This window comes from Sorex fumeus, unplaced genomic scaffold (genome assembly GCF_029834395.1).
Source record: "Sorex fumeus unplaced genomic scaffold, SorFum_2.1 ptg000097l, whole genome shotgun sequence".
In the NCBI taxonomy this organism is placed as follows: Eukaryota; Metazoa; Chordata; class Mammalia; order Eulipotyphla; family Soricidae; genus Sorex; species Sorex fumeus.
In genome coordinates, this window is record NW_026606154.1 from 700,386 (window position 1) to 716,394 (window position 16,009).

At 56.3% G+C, this 16,009-nt stretch overlaps 1 protein-coding gene across 1 annotated transcript in view; it reads right to left on the bottom strand.

Moving 5' to 3' along the window:
* Positions 1-16,009, bottom strand: part of DOCK2 (dedicator of cytokinesis 2) — a 394,798-nt gene that overhangs the window by 14,037 nt on the left and 364,752 nt on the right. The window contains exons 37-44 of the mRNA XM_056133087.1: positions 14,466-14,556; positions 13,715-13,834; positions 10,479-10,568; positions 8,471-8,575; positions 7,498-7,639; positions 3,585-3,666; positions 2,831-2,915; positions 1,165-1,251 (exon numbers count right to left, since the gene is read on the bottom strand). Coding sequence (XP_055989062.1) covers positions 1,165-1,251; positions 2,831-2,915; positions 3,585-3,666; positions 7,498-7,639; positions 8,471-8,575; positions 10,479-10,568; positions 13,715-13,834; positions 14,466-14,556 — 802 coding nt within the window. The remainder of the gene's footprint in view (positions 1-1,164; positions 1,252-2,830; positions 2,916-3,584; positions 3,667-7,497; positions 7,640-8,470; positions 8,576-10,478; positions 10,569-13,714; positions 13,835-14,465; positions 14,557-16,009) is intronic.

A 16,009-nucleotide genomic window follows, 5' to 3' on the forward strand; every position in this document is an offset into this window, starting at 1 on the left:
GCTGACTCAGGGGGGCTTATCCATCTCTCTCCCAACACATATGTAACTGGGTCAAGCACTATCCTAAGACCTGGAGATTTCACTGTCGATTTCACATGTGAATGGAGCAGGGGAAACGGAAAGACCAGCGTATCAGACGGTGAAACACCAAGCAGGCATGGCGGAGGGTGGCGGCCATGGAAAGCACCCCCTCCCCACCACAGCAGGCTTGCAGGGCTCGAAGGTGGGGGGTGTCGGTGCGGACACTGAAGGGAGGGGCAATTCTAACAGACAGAGGGCCTGGGCCAGGACGTGCTCGGGTCTGAATCTGAGGCGTGGGGCTCTCCCTCCTGTCAGTGTAAGGCGTGTGGCTTCTCCACGGAGGGATGGAGCCTGAGAGGAGGAGAGATGTGGTCTAGCCACTATCAGCCTTGAGACCATCAGGTCCCGGCGGCCGCCTGACAGCCTGGTCTAGACCCCAGGGGCGGGGGTGAGATATAACACAGCGATGACCTCAGGAAGCATTTACAGAGCTTGCTGAACCATTCCCAGGTCTGAACTGACTTTAATCCCTGAGCAACACTGTGAAGTAAAAACTTGTTCTCCCATTTTACAGATGAGGGAACTGAGGCATGAGTCATCTCGTGTGGTGCTAAAGGGAGCTGGAAGGTGTGGGGGTTGACAGTAACTGACCCCTTGACTAGGCTTCCTCTCTCCTTCCTCTGGGTCCCTCAGACCACCCAATAATTCCCAGGACCCTAGAAAGGATCCAAGTGGCTAAAGCGAAAATGTTCAGAATGAAAACCCTGGTTTTGCCTCTGCGTGAGCTCCTCACTGACGCTCAGTTTATGCGTCTATAAAATGGGCTCCTGGCAGTTACCTACAGAGGTGACTTGCAAGGCTGCAGGGTTGGGGAGATATGAGGTGGTGATGGCGGGTTGCAGTTCCAGGCTCCTGCACCCAACCCCAGAAGTTCCCAATTTGTTCAATTCAAGACTGGATTCTTAGTTTCAATTACAAGGTAACTCAAGTCACCGACGCTTTTTTATTTTTTTTTTTAATAAAAATAAGAATCTGGAAGCCAAGACTCCCCGTGGAATCCTCACGCTGGAATTCCGGCCCCCCGCCCCATGACTCTGACAGAGCCGCTCCCTTTCTCTGAGGGAGGGGCATCCCCAGGCTCACCTGGAACATGTGAACCACTTCGAACCAGCGCAGGATCCCTGGGAGCTTGTAGGCGGTCATGAAGGAGGTTCTCTCGATCCACATGGACTGACCCACAGGCAGAAAGCAACAGCAATGAGACCCCGAGAAGCTGGACCACAGCTGACCAGACCCCGAGCCTCCCAGCCACAAAAACCCCAGTAAACACCGCAGTACCAGACGTGGCTCCCACCACCCCAGAGGAACCCTGTCTCCGTGTCAAATTTAAGTATTCCATGGTCTTTTTTTAGGGGGGTGGGGGTGCGGGCTTCCTTAAGTGGTTTTCAGAAAGCCCAGGGTTCCCCCTGGCGGTTCTCAGCACAGTGCTACGGGGACTGGGCAGGGCCTCCAGGACACATTCCACAGTGCTCAGGGGGGGTCCAGGAGGAGGTTTTACTATGGGTCTGAGCAGCCCGAAGTCTGAGGCCACGCTGAATCGGGCACCTCTACTTGTTAGGGGTCTCAGGGGTAACGATTCTCCAGCTAAGGCCAAGCTTCCAGACGCAATGGGTCCCAAGCCCCTCTCCAGTAGGAAAACTATCTAGGGGCTCTCCTTCCCACAGCACCTGAGGCCGCGGCCACTCTGATGGCTCCTCACTGGCTCCCTGGGATGCCCAGTGGGGTATCACTCTCCGGGAGGATCTGAGACATACAGGGGCCTGAGCCACCACAGAATCTTGCACTGCCCACGTGCATCTCCAACCCTGCGATGGCTGCTGAGCCTGAGACAGAGCCCTGGCCATATCTGGAAGGCGAAAGTCTGGCAGAAGGGGAACCAGAGACGCTGGCTACTGTGAACAGAGCCACAATGAACAGACGACGGGTCAAAGAGGCTCTGGTCCATCTACACAACGGAATACTATGTAGCTGTTAGGAAAGATGAAGTCATGACATTCGCTTATAAGTAGATGGACATGGAGAGTATCATGCTGAGTGAAAGGAGTCAGAAGGAAGACATAGGAAGAAGGAAGTCAGAAGGAGTCAGAAGGACAGACATAGAATGACTGCACTCATTTGTGGAATATAAAACAATGTAGTATGAGACTGACACCCAAGTAGAGACAAGGGCTAGGAGGATTGCCCCATAGTTGGAAGCCTGTCTCATGAGCTGGGGGAGAAGGCAGCTGGAATAGAGAAGGGATCACTAAGTCAATGAGGGCTGGAGGGATCGCTCGGGATGGGAGATGTGTGCTGAAAGTAGAAAAAGGACCAAACATGATGGCCTGTCAGTATCTGTGTTGCAAATCATAATGCCCTGAAGGGGGGGGGAGAGAGAGAGAGAGAGAGAGAGAGAGAGAGAGAGAGAGAGAGAGAGAGAGAGAGAAGGAAAGTGTCTGCCATAGAGGCAGGGGTGTGGTGGGAGGAGGGTTGTGGGAGGGATACTGGGCACATTGGTATTGGGAAATTGACATTGGTGGAGGGATGGGTATTGGAACATTGTATGACTGAAACCCAATCATGAAAAGCTTTGTGACTGTATGTCACAGGGACTCAATAAAAAAACTTAAAAAAAAAAAGAAAAAGAAAAAGGAGATTCCCCCAGCCTTCCAGGATGCTGCTGACCGGCTCCTGTGAGCAGCAGACAGCGTGGCATCTCGGGCAGGAGGGTCCAGACTGCCCAGGGATGGCGGGGGTGGGTGGTACTCACAGCAAACTCATTCTCAGGGTCCACGGGCCCCCTGCGCACGGGCCGGGAGTAGTGAAACTTCTGCACGTAGTTGGACTTGTAGAAGCTGAAAGACAGGAGAGAGGGGGGCGCCTGGGACCCGGCTGTGTTGTGGGGTTTAGACTCAGGTCCACTGCCTGCAGGTGGTGGGGAGGGCAGTGCGCCCTGGAGCCTGAGCCAAGCGCCCCTTGGGGTCTCGGGCCTTGGGAAGGGTCTGGACACACTCGCGCCTGCCTCACGTCCCGGGGGGCGACCTGTCAAGGGTTTCCTTTGGGGATAGCTGCCCCCTACATCAGGCTCCCCTCCTAGGGCTCTCTGCCTGGGGGTGAGCCAAGCAGGCACTGGCCAAAGGCTGGGGGCCGGGTGGTGCTACAAGGGTATGGGGGGGCCCTGCTGACACCAGGGCGCCCCCTCCCCCTTCCCAAATCACTGCGACTGCAGACAGCCACCTGTTGTCACACTGCTTCCTCTTAAGTCCCTTCATGCGTCCAGCGGAAGTGGACAGCCTGAGCAGAGCTGAATGCTGCCCCTCTGGGAGAATGCGCCCAGCATGGGCCTTGCCAGCTGAGCATTCCTGGGGTCGCCAAGGTGGCCATACTCTGTTCCTGCAGCCCTTTGGGGAGGGTTGATTCCCCAAGAGGCAGAACAGACCCGGCAGGCAAGCACCTGTGCCTCTGCAGCACAGCGTGGGGGCCCCTGGGGGCCCCTCCCCTGTCCCGTGAGCCCTGGGCCTTACTTGATAATCTGGTCCGGCACCGGCTTATTCTTGAACCTGGGGTGTTCATCCAAGACGGGCTGGACAGTGAAACACTGGATATCTGGGGTCATCGTGGTCAAGGGGTCATGACGGTCACTACCAAAGGGCTGCTTCTAGGTGCCACCCTCTGGGATGGCCCCGAGACACTCCCCAAATGCCCAGCCCCCAGTGCTGGTGGCCAGGAGCAGTCTCGGGGCCCGGCTCTGCTAGCAGGTGTTGAATGGGACTTGACACCCTCCCCGCCCAACCCCAGGGTGATCCCGATGTCCCACTGACTGCAGTGCCCACTGCTTGCCTATCTCAAAGAGTAGCATAGGGAGGCAGAGGTGCCTGGGACCTATGCCTGGGGTTTGTTGTCTGAGCTCTGCCTGGAGGTTCGTCTGGGAGGACCTGAGTTCCTCATGGGCTTAGAGTCGGGCCCAGGAAAAGAGTTGGACCTATACCCCTAGCATAGGTCCAGGCAGTGTCCCTGGACCATCACAAGGACACCAGACCCAAGTCAGGCAGCTCAGTGCCATCGCAGTGAGGACAGAACCCACAGCTCTGCATCCCGTGACCGAGGATGACCTTTGCCCCCGAGCAGCAGTACCTCCTGAGTGCCTGCTGGAAATAGGGCCCCTGACCCTCGCCAACCAGAGTCGTTTCTACGCCAAGCCCCTGAGGCTGATGTGTGTGGGAAGACCTGCTGGCAGGTGTGAGAACCCGGGCTAGTCTGCAGCTGTTACACTGTGGTTTGGGGGGCCAAGCTGGCAGTGTCAAGGGGCTACTCCCAGCTGGGGGGGTCACTCTTGGTGGTACTCAGGGAAGTAGGCAGCTCTGGAGATGGAGCCTGTCTCTGAACCCAGCCCACTGAGCTCTCTCTCTCTCTCTCTCATACACACACTCACACATAGTCACAGACACACACCTCACAGTATAGACACAGTCATAGACACACACTCACACATACAGACACATAAACACTCACACACACACTCACACACTCACACATACACACATACAGACACACACATTCACAGACACACACTCACAGACACACACACACTCACAGAAACACAGTCATACACATTCACACACTCACACACATACATACAGACACACACATTCACAGACACACACACTCACAGACACATACTCATACACATTCACACACTCACAGACACACAGACACACAGACACACACACACAGACACACACATACACTCACACACACGCCCCAGAGGCCCTGGGAGCAGTTGGCTGAGCAGAGGGCCAGAGGGCTCTGTCCCGGCTCCAGTCTGTCAGAGATGCCTGTGGTGGGCCTCCTGCAGCCCCGGGGAGCTGACAGTGGGGTCCCCACTCTGACCTTGCTTCCCCTCCACCTCTCTTTAGGCCCCACCCCTCTGCTCAGCACATCAACCACCAAGCCCCCCCACCCCCACCCCAACTCTTTTCCTGGGCCCGACTCTAAGCCCGTGAGGAACTCAGGTCCTCCCAGACGAGCTTCCAGGCGGAGCTCAGGCAACAAACCCCAGCAACGCTCCTCTCTCCCTGCCCCGGCTCTCCCTGCCTCATGCCTGGACGGTGCCTGCCCTCGCCGCAGGGGTGGGACTGCCAGGCAGGAAGTGGCCAGTGCCCCACCGTACACTCGCTGCCCACTCACTGTTCCTCCTCGGGGAAGTATCTACAGGTCAACCGGGGCTGCTCGTAAAGATGAATAAACCTCTCTGGAAGGATTTTGCCATATCCTGGAAAACCTTTTCCTTCTCAGCCATAAAGCCAACGACTTCCTCTGGGAGAGAAACGGCTCTGGGTTAAGTCTGGGGCAGGAGGCAGCAAACTAGGTCCACGACTCAAATCTGACTCTCCCCCTGATCCTGCAGGGTCCATGGCTGAGACAGGATTCAATTTTTATATTTTGCTTTTTGGGTCACACCCAGCGATGCTCAGTGGTTACACCTGGCTCTGCGCTCAGGAATTATTCCTGGTGGTGCTTGGGGGACCCTATGCTGGGATGCTGGGAATCGAACTTGCATCGGCCACATGCAAGGCAAATACCCTACCCACAGTATTATCACTCCAGCCATCAGGACTCTATTTTTTCAAACAAACAAACAAACAAACAAAGAAACTGAGTGTTTCATGACTCAAACTCTGGAGTTCATGCTTCCAGGGGAGTCGAATGTGGGCACACAGCATGCCTCTGAGCTGTGTCTGGCCCAGGGCGGCCACCCCGTGACCACAGCAGAGCCCGGGCCTGTGACTGGGGCTGCCAGCCCCCCCCGGGAAACATCTGTCCCTAGCCGGGCCTCTCAGGCCCCTTTGCCAACCCCCAGTCAGAGACCTTTCAGGTCACACCTACTGATCCTGGAAATGACACTGAACCTGCCCTGGCGTGGCCTGGAGCTCCCCGACAAGGCATCGGGGCGGGGCGGGGCTGCACGAGCAGCCACTGGGTGGCCAGTCCTCCGCCCAGGAGCCAGGCCGTGGGGCTGTTGGACACGTGCAGGCCCACTCACCAGCACCCTCGCCCTAATCCGTGTCTCGCCGGTAACCAAACGCACATTTGTAACCCGCCCGCCCCTCCATCAGCTGTATTTCCTCCTGCAAATAACCATGGCCGAGCAGGCATGAAGGGCAGGCGGGCATAATGAAAAGGTTACGGATGAATATTTATCACCCGGGGGAAAAATATTTGGATTAAGGTTCGGCAGACTTAGCCGACCAGCCTCGCAACCTGTCAAGCCCATTTTAAAGGCTGTAACTTAATTTGCGCTAAAGGGTGCGGAGCCGGGGCCGGGCCAGGTCAAGGCGCCTGGCTCAGTGACGTGTCCACAGCCTCCCCTTGAACATGCTGCCGGCCTCGGCTCACACTCCGGGCCCCGCGCCTGGCCCTTCCCCAGAGTCACCCCTGCTGCCTGCCGGCCTCTGCTGCCCCTTCTCCACAGACCCAGCAGCCTTTCCTTCTCTTCCCGTCTCCCGCGCTGTCTCGGCCTTTCTATGATCTACAAAATACTTCCTGGTGCTTGAGAGCATCTGTGTGGGCACCAACGGGGACACGGCCGCCGTGAGCAAGCCTGAGCTACAGGCCGGCCAAAATGGACTCGCTGGGCGTGTTAAAAGCGCAAGAGAGGCCATTTCAGATCAGGTGTCTGGGGACACCCTCTGGGGACACCCTCTTCCCGAGACTCAGAGAAGGGGTGCGAAGGAAAAGAGCCGAGGAACAGAACCGGCCAACCTGGTGCGGGGGAAGAGGGATGGGAAGGAGGTCAGCCTGGCGGGAGGGGTGTGGAGAAAGGGACAGGAGGGCTGGGGGCAATGACCCTGGACGGGCAGCCAGGCAGGCTGATTTCCTTACAAGCGCAAAGTGGTGCCATTTCCGTTCTTGGAACCTGACGGCCTCCTTCCGGATCAGGGCCTGTGTCCGTGATGTTCCTCTTGTCCCTCCTTCAGGGACACCCCCAGCCGCTGCTAACCTGTGGCAGCTCACCTGCTTCCTCAGGAGAACCTTCCTGCTCCCAGCTGCTATGGCTTCCTCGGGCACAGACAGCATTTTAATGACTAGAACAAGGGGTCCTATGAGCTGAACCACACGTGCCTGATTAGCAAGATTATAGGTGCCCTGGAGGCAGGACCGCCTCGTGGCTACAATTTCCAGTGCTCCGTATAATCTCCTGTCGGGCCTGGCAGGGAATCGGGGCTTGGCAGTTTGCGCTGCTTAAACAAACGAGCGGGTGAGCGCATCACTCAGTGAAGGCAGCACCTAGCATCTCCCGGGGGGCATCTTTGAATCCCGCCTTGGATGCTTAAAATTGGCACCCGGACAGAGCTTCTGGCAGGAGCTCTGCGTGCTGAGAAGGGCACTGCGGGGTGACCGGGTTTGGCCCTGGGTTCGGGCCTCCCCCAAGGATACACTGGCCCGGGGCGTTCTTCACGTCATCCCCGGGAGCGGAGGTCGTGTTCATCTTCTCGGCGTTGGGAAACTGGCTCATCAGCTTCACCTGGAAATCTTCCCGTCGCTCATACTCCTTCCCCCGGTAGATGAACACTTTGTTCTGAGGAGAAATGACACCCATGAGAGGTTCCAGGGCGCAGGTCCTCCCAGCCAGGAGCAGACCTGTGTCTTCATTGTTTCCCTAGCAGGGAAGGCGGGAGCTTTGGGCGGGGCACACCGGTTCTTTGGAAAGACTGGTTTAGGGGGAGGGCTGGGCACGGTGCTGAGAGTCCCCTGCAAGCCCCTGTCCTCTGGAGTGATTCCTAAGTTCTCCGCCCCCTCCTCTGACCCAAACGCTTCCCGCCTGCTCTGATCAACTTCACTTACTAATGAATGCCTCCCAAGCAGTGCTGAGGGCCACTAGCAGGGGTTCTTGGCTGACCGGGTCAGCCTCAGTTGGATGTGTGAGTCTGAGGACAAGGTGCTGCTCAGGCCCTGTGGGGCGGGGGAAGAACTGAGGGAAAGGGGTGGGGGGCGGGAGGCACGAGTGCCAGAGACTGAATTGGGGGGAGGTGCGTGCAAGGCTTGTGCCCTTAGCCCCGGGCTTCCTCTGTCTTTTAAGAGCCCTGTGAGTAGGGCCTGGGCCTGGACAGGACCAGCATTCAGTCCTCCAACATCTGGCTCCTGACCACATCTCCATGGAAACAGACTTGGCTCCTGCAGGATATTGCCTCTTCTAGGAGTTTTTTCACTGGGGGTGACTATGCCTCCTTAGGAACCCTAACAACGTATGGAGATGTTAGTTGTCACCAGCAGGGACGGCTTATGCTGGCCGCTTAGTGGGTCCAGCCAGATGCGGCTGCAAAATCAAGTCCTTCCATGCACAAAACTGCCCCCAGCGTGAGAGAGAGGCCAGGGCCCTCAGCCCTGGCTGCGTCCCTGGCCGACTCACCCGCAGAAAGGAGGGGAATCCTTGGCCGTAGTATCCGACAGCAAAGTAGTCTGGCTTGGGCCGGAGGATCCTCATGATTTTCTCATAGAATTTTGCCTGCTGGATCTGAAAGGGGAAACTCAGAGCTCGTACAAAGGCTGCTCGACTCAGAGGCACCTCCGGCACGGCGAGGCCACCGTCTGGAGCCAGTGTGCCTACCAGTGGACACACCCATAACCGCGACAGCCACGTCTGTGTCCCAGCGCCTTCTGAGCTGCTCTCCCTTCAGGGGCTAGCTGGGCGGCATCAGCTCCTAACACCCCCTGGCCTGTACCTCTGCTCTGCAAATAAAGCAGCCGCAGCTCATGGCACAGCTGGGAAGCTTGGATCTGAGCTCAGCTCACTGGGCAGGGTCCCCATCAGGACCATTCCACTCCCCAATACCCCCGTGGGCGTCTGGGATGGACCATGTACCTGGATGTAGCTGTCTTCTTCCTGTGGATCCCACCTAATGCACTTCGGCAGCTCGCTAAGAGATGTGTCAGTTGCTTACATTTTAACATCTCTGAAAACCGTTTTTACTCTCCTCTCATCAGACACCCATTCTGCTGTGTGATGCATGGGAAAGCCAGCCTCTCCCACACAGAGACATCTCCACCGCGTGCCAGTGAGTGAGGTCAAGGTGTGGCCCTCCCGACAAGCCCCCTGCAAGCTGTGCTATGTGCTGGGGTATGCACTGCCAGCGTCTTGGCTTCATGTTCACAAAGGGGCATGCCTGAATGTGCATGACATATGAGTGTGCGTGTGTGTGTGTAAGGAAATGTACCATGGATGTGGACGGGAACAGGGGTGCACACATGGATGTGAATGGGTCTGTGCACATGGGTATAGAGTATGGGCATATAATGTGTGCACTGGGTGTGAGTGAGCATGTGTGTCTGCTTGGTGTATGTGCATAAAGGTGTGTATGTGTGCTCAATGTGTGTACAAGTATGCATGCATGACTATGTACTAGGAAAGTGTGTCTGTGTTCAAGTACACGTGAGTTTGGGAACGTGCATATGTGTGCATGTTTATCCCAAGTATGTATATATGTCTGCACGTGCATAACTGGGAATGTGTACATGTGTGCACGTGCATACCAAGTGTGTGTATACATGTGGATATGTGCATGTGTATACCGGGCATGTGCATGTCTGTGCATGTTTATACCAAGTATGTCATCTGTGTGCAAATTGGGACTGTGGATATGTGTACAAGTGTGCATGTGCATGCCAGGTGTTTGTGCATGTGTGCATACAAATCAGCATGCACTCGTTTGTGCTGGGAGTTCCTGCATGTGGGCTGTGTTCACTGGGAACAAGTCCATGTGTGGGAGCCTGAGTGTACACACTGAGAAGGCATGTGTGCCTCCACATTTGTGGCCGGGAATGTGGGCATCTGTGTAGGTGGCCATATGTTTGCCTGTGTCATATCTTAGCAGAGTCTCCTCCACAAAAGGCTTCCCCCACTAACAGTTTGTTTCCTGGAAACAGCTGTGCTGACCTCTGGAGACGGGCCGCGTGTGGGTGAGGGGCCCGGGAGAAGGTGGGCGCTCTCTGCAACGCTCTGCACCGTCCCCAGCCGGAGCCTCCGGCTACCACATGAGCGGGCGAGGCTGGCGTGCCCCCACCTGCCACTTCCCCCACCAAATCGTGACCACGGAGCCGCTAATGGGGAACAGCCAGATGGGGAGCATCTTAATGTGGCTTATCCGTTAATCAGAGAGAGCTGAAAGTTGAGTTTTCATTTAATTGGCGTAGTGATTTGTGGGGCTTTTACTGCAGATGCAGCTCAGAGTTGGGGGTGGGATGGAGCAGAAGGGACTCGGCGCAGGTGGCCGGGAGTGGTCCCAGGACTCTTCCCTCAGGAGACACTCCCGACCACACAGCCTTCTCTCCTGCTTCTGTTCCCTCTCCCTCTCCACCCGGACGCAGCTGTCCCCACCCCGTCCCCACCTCCGGGGTGCCCAGGCTTGCAGAGGCCTTACCAGGTTCTGGCTGAGCAGCTCGTAGTCAAAGGTCTCCAACTCGTACTGCCCCGCCAGCTCCTTGCACAGACTGATGGCTTCCTCCCACATCTACAGGACGGCCGATGGGACAGAGTTAGGGACACCTCCAGGCTGGCAGAACCCTGTGACCCCCTGGAGCAGCCCTGAGCCCGCCCTGGGAACTCTCCCGGGAGCATTGGGTCTGTCTCTGCCTGACAGATGCGTTCCAGGGTGAGCCTGGGAGCAGCCACCAACCAGGCTACACGTGGACCCCCAAGTCCCCAAGTTCTCGAGATGCACACAGCGCCCTGTCTAGGAGCACCAGACCCCAGGGGAGCACTCCCCAGGAAAGTGGGTGCCCAGCAGAAAGCAAGGCCGGGCCTGGTGTCACCTGTGGCCTAGTGCTTGGTTTGCTACTGAACCGGTACAAGTGAAACCGAACCTTGTATAATTTGGGCAGAAGTGGAAGATGATACCATAAAGGGGTTCCGTGGGCGGGAGCAGGCAAAGGGCAGGAGAGAGGTGGAGGAGGATATGGAAAACAAAACAGCGATGAGGATTTGTTCGAGTCATCCTTTCCCAGCTCAGCGAACAGTCTGGAGACCCCTTCCTTCTGCTCCGTCTATGGCCGAAGCCAAGAGGCGCTGCCGCGCAGCCCATGGCGGCTGGGGAGCCCTCCAGAGGCAGGGCGGACTCGGGGACAGCCGTGACTAGTTCACGTTTGGTTTATTCAAAGTGGGAGGTGCCCCTAAATGGAGAAGCTGGGGGCTGGTGGGGAGGCGGGAGGAGAGCTGCCAGGAGGCAGTGTGCGCTTCGGAGTAAAGTGCTCTCTGCAGTCGAGCGGAAAAACACACGAGAAGTGCAAGTGCTGAGTGTGTGTGTGTGTGTGTGTGTGTGTGTGTGTGTGTGTGTGTGTTGGGGAGGGGCTGGAAGCCCATGGACCTCTTGGCGAGTGTCTTAAACACACTTGCTGTGCCAGGAGGAACCAAGTCCTTGGGCCTGGGGGTTTCTCTTCTGGCTGAACAAGAAGCCGGTGGTAAGATCCCGGGGTTGGATCACGGAACTGTTTGGCACAAGTGAAGGTCTTGGCGGATGTCCCACTGTAATAGCTAGAAAGGCTCTCCCTGTGCATCGGGACCAGGCAGAGGTGTGGAGGGTGGGCGGGGAGGGGGCTGGGGAGGGGCGATGCCTGGGATCTTTTTCGTTCTAGAGCTTTTTCAGCCCCACGCACCTGAAACTCACTGGTTTCTCTGAGACACATGTGCTCATCACAGAGCACGGAGGCCAGGGATGGTGCAGTGATGGAACACATATAAACGGGTACAAGACCTGTCTCTGCTCATAAAATGGGGCTGTGTATGGACAGGGCCAGAGCGACAGCACAGCAGAGAGGGCACTCGCCTTGGACAGGCTGACTGGGTTGGAGCCCCTGCACCCGCTATGGTCCAGGAGAGCCAGAAGCCCTGGGCACAGCCGGGGGTGACCCCACGCCTCCCGTCAAATCAAAGAATACACATGAAAGGACAGAATAGTTGGGCCTGAGGGACGCAGGGGTGATGGCACAGAGTCAAATCCAGGGTGTGTATCCAGAGCGACGAGCTCCCAGGTGTGGGGAAAGCAAGCAGGAAGGGGTGCGATGCAGCTGGACTTCATTCCAGAAGCTTCCACAGCAGTGGCTTTGAGAGTGAATCGTACTCATCCATGCTCTCCTCTCTGTTCCACAAGATCCTGGCAGACCCCGACCCCACCCCTGCATTCCTCAATCACCACACAACATTGACGGGGAGCGGGCAGTCAGATCCCGACCTTCCCACTGCTCAGCGGACACCCTGAGCTCCGGGAGGAGCCCATTTCCCTCTCTGCTCTGCGTGGTGGGCCTTCCGCCGGCTTTCAGCCAATGGAGAGAACAGCAAGATCCGCCTGGAAGCCAGCAGGGCGGAGGGTCCCGGGCAGGCAGGCGGGCTGCCCTCGAGAGGCTTGTAATTATGAATTACGAGAACAGTGTTCTCCGACCGCTCGGCTCCTGGGGATTTATAAGCTCTTTGCAGACATTACTTCATTTTATCTTTCCAGGGAAGGTGGGGAGACTTGGACCAAACAAAATTCATTAGTAAGTGATGCCCTACGAAGTCATCCGAGGCCTTGCAATTCAGATGAGAGGCAAGGCTCTCAGTAACGGGAGGACTCAAAGAAAAAAGGGGGGTTCTCAGCCGGACCCAGGAAGGCGGAGGAGGGTATTGAGGACGGGAGTGCACATTTCACACGGTTTCCTGGGGTCCGGCCATGTGCAGCGCTCCAGCTGCACCTCCTCAGCCCCACTCACGGAATACCCGCTATCACCTGGGCTGGTGATACTGGAAAGTTCACAGGAGGCAACAGGCTGGGGAACACAGAGTGTGGCATCCCTCTGCCCCCACCCAGCCAAACACCTCACCCTTGCTAGCTGGGGTCAGGAGGGTGCCCAGTGTCATTCCTATGTCCACTCCATTCATCTGGGCCATGTGCATTTGGGGAGGGGGAATCCTGCACTCGGGGATCGATGCTGGCCACTGGGGCATTCATCAGTGGACAAGACCAATCTCGGTGCTCACGGTAGGCTAATGTGGGCAGGTGACAAGCAAGTGGACACAAAGTGATCAAGTGATGTCAAAGGGTGACCAGTGGTCGGAGGAGGGGCCATCCGAGCCAATCCCGGCATCAGACACTGTGAAGGGCAGACAGGGTAAGCCGGAAGACGAGAGCCCGGGCTCTGGGGCAGCAGAGAGTGGTGGCACAGAGCTGTGAGCGAGGGGCAGCCTGGCAGGGTGAGAGGGGAGCAGGGCCTGCGGGGGCTCCTGGGCCATGCATGGAGCTTGCTGAGCGGAAGTGGGGGTCACTGAGAAGGAAAGACCGAGAAAGGTACGGTTTGCTCTCTGCTGCCAGTCCTTTGAGTTCCTGCGGGAACAGTGATCTACCAGGGACAAGGAGGAAGCCAGGGATATCTCCTGGGCCTGTTCAATGGCCCAGCATGCTGACACTGGGGACGAAGATGGAGAGAAGAGTGGTCAGCCCGAGGACTGCTGACCACACCTGCAGAAAGATGGGGTGTGGGGGATAAGACAACTGACCCCGGGAGCCAGGTCTCCACAGACAGGAAGGAACCGACCTTCCCGGGAGTGAGGGTCCCCACAGACTGGAAAGGACCGGCCTTCCCGGGAGCCGGGGTCCCAGAGACAGGAAGCACAGGGTCCAGTTACCTTTCCTTTGTCGAAGTAGCCAATGATGGTCTCGTAGAGCGTCTCCTTCAGCTGGCGGTGGGTCTGGGGGTGCTGCTGGCCCGTCTGCATGACCTGGGATGCGCACTGCTCATCTGACCACTGCACGGAGAGGACACGGGTCACCACGGGCACACGGTGAGGAGAGCCAGGCACGCATGTCCCCAGCCCTGCGACAGCCCAGCCCCTGGGTGCTGGAACTCAGGCGGGGAAGGTGCTGGCCGTCCTTCCCAACAGGAAGGGCCAACACACCCCCTTCAGTTCGTTCATGCAGTTTGTAGCAATTTTATCTGGAGCCCATCGAGACATGGGCCCAGCTCTTCAGAAACCAAAGAAAATACTTCTGATTCTGTGAAGCCGCAGAAACATTTCCAGGAGAGACAAAATGAGCTCTCTGGGCAAGCTAGCAGTCTTAAGCTGATGTTTGGATGTCATGTCAAATGGCTTGGATGTTATATAAAACCCCGAGACATATCCTGGGATTACTGTGGCTGAGAAATGTGAAGGACGCGGAAAATCTTATGTGATCAGGCCCTGTAATGAAGAACCTGCCAGACCGAGATTTAGACACACACACACACACACACACACACACACACACACACACACTCAAAAGAAAATGCATTTGGCTAATTCTTTCTTCTCTTCTGCTGAACTCTTCCACTTGCTGTCTAGCCCTCTGGGCTTGGGGTGGGGGCAGGGTCTCAGATGGGGGTGGGGAGGGGAGCTGCACCTTTAGGAGCGAGGTGTGGAGCAGGAGCGTGTAGGCAGCTTCGGTGTAATTTTCACAGTCCAGGTGGAGATCGCGGAGTTTGTACAGGTACCTGTTGGGGACACGGCCATGGTTACCAGGAGACAAGGAGGTGGGGAGTAGGACCAGGACTCATGTAGATACCTCTCGGGTCACAAGAAAAGCCCCTAGGCTATGAGTGACAGTGACAGCATCTCGTGTCTGGGTGCATAGTGTGACTGCCTTAGAGTGCCGAATCCTCGTGACACTCAGGGAGACGACGGGCATGCTGAGGACTCCCATGTTTCAGAGGAAGAAAACTATAACCTGGGAACTATCCCCGCCTGGACTCAGCAAGGATGAACCTGGCCAAGCACAGTGACAAGAAAGAGAAAGGGAAAGAAATATCTTGAAGGATGTCAGGTGTCAGTAACTGGAAAAGCAGAGGTGTGGCCTCAGGCTCGTCTCCTTGGGAGCCCGAGCTCTCATGCTTCCCAGGATGCTGGGTTCTGGAACGGCCCAGAGAGGGCACCACCTGCTCTCTCTCCTGGGCCTTCTGGGTGGAAAGAAGTACATCTGCTTGGTAAGAGGAGAAGGCAGTGTGCCAGGGCCAGCACCCCATCCACACTGCTCTATCTCTCCAGTCCCAGGGAAGATGGAAATTAAAAATTTTAATGTAAGAATCTCAAGGCAAACAAATTATTTGGCAGCCAATTGCAAGTATTTTTACATTTCAGATCATGCCCTATTTATGATGTGATTTTCCTAGATTACTATCTTTCTCAGATCTCTGAAACTTGGGGAAATGTGGGCCTGGCCATCTGTGTTTCCAAAGTCGGAAAGAGGCGGAGGGAGGGAGCCAGGTGCCAGGATTTTCACCTAGAGCACCTCATCCAACCCTTAGAACAGAAGGAAAAACAGAGAACAAGGCCAAAAGCCGGGGCCCTCCAGACCCCAAAACTTCGTGCTACTGCATCCATATGTTGAAATTAGACATTATGAATACTACTCCAGCTAGGCAACTCTAGGGAATTATCTTTCTATCCAAATGATAGCTTGTATTTCTGGAATAATACTAAACTAAGTGCCCCAAAACGTGGCAATAACAGCAGAATGAGTTCAGGCTTGGACACAATGCCTCAAAAGTGGAGGGCTGGAGGGATGGAATAGCGCAGAGGGCGCATACCTTATACGAGGCTGAACCGGGTTCAATTCCTAGCACCCTGTAGGGTCTCCTGAGCCTGTCAGGGGTGACCCCTGAGTGCAGAGGCAGGAGTAAGGCCTGAGCACCGCTGGGTGTGGTCCCCAAACAAAAAAAAAATACAAAGGATGGATTGAAAGTCCCGTATTGGTTGGGGCTGGAGCAATAGCACAGTGGGTAGGACATTTGCCTTGCACACGGCCAACTAGGGTTTGATTCCCAGCATCCCATATGGTCCCCTGAGCACCTCCAGGAGTAATTCCTGAGTGCAGACTCAGGTGTAACCCCTGTGCATCATCGGGTCGGGTGTGACCCAAAAAGCAAAAAAAAAAAAAAAAAGAAAACA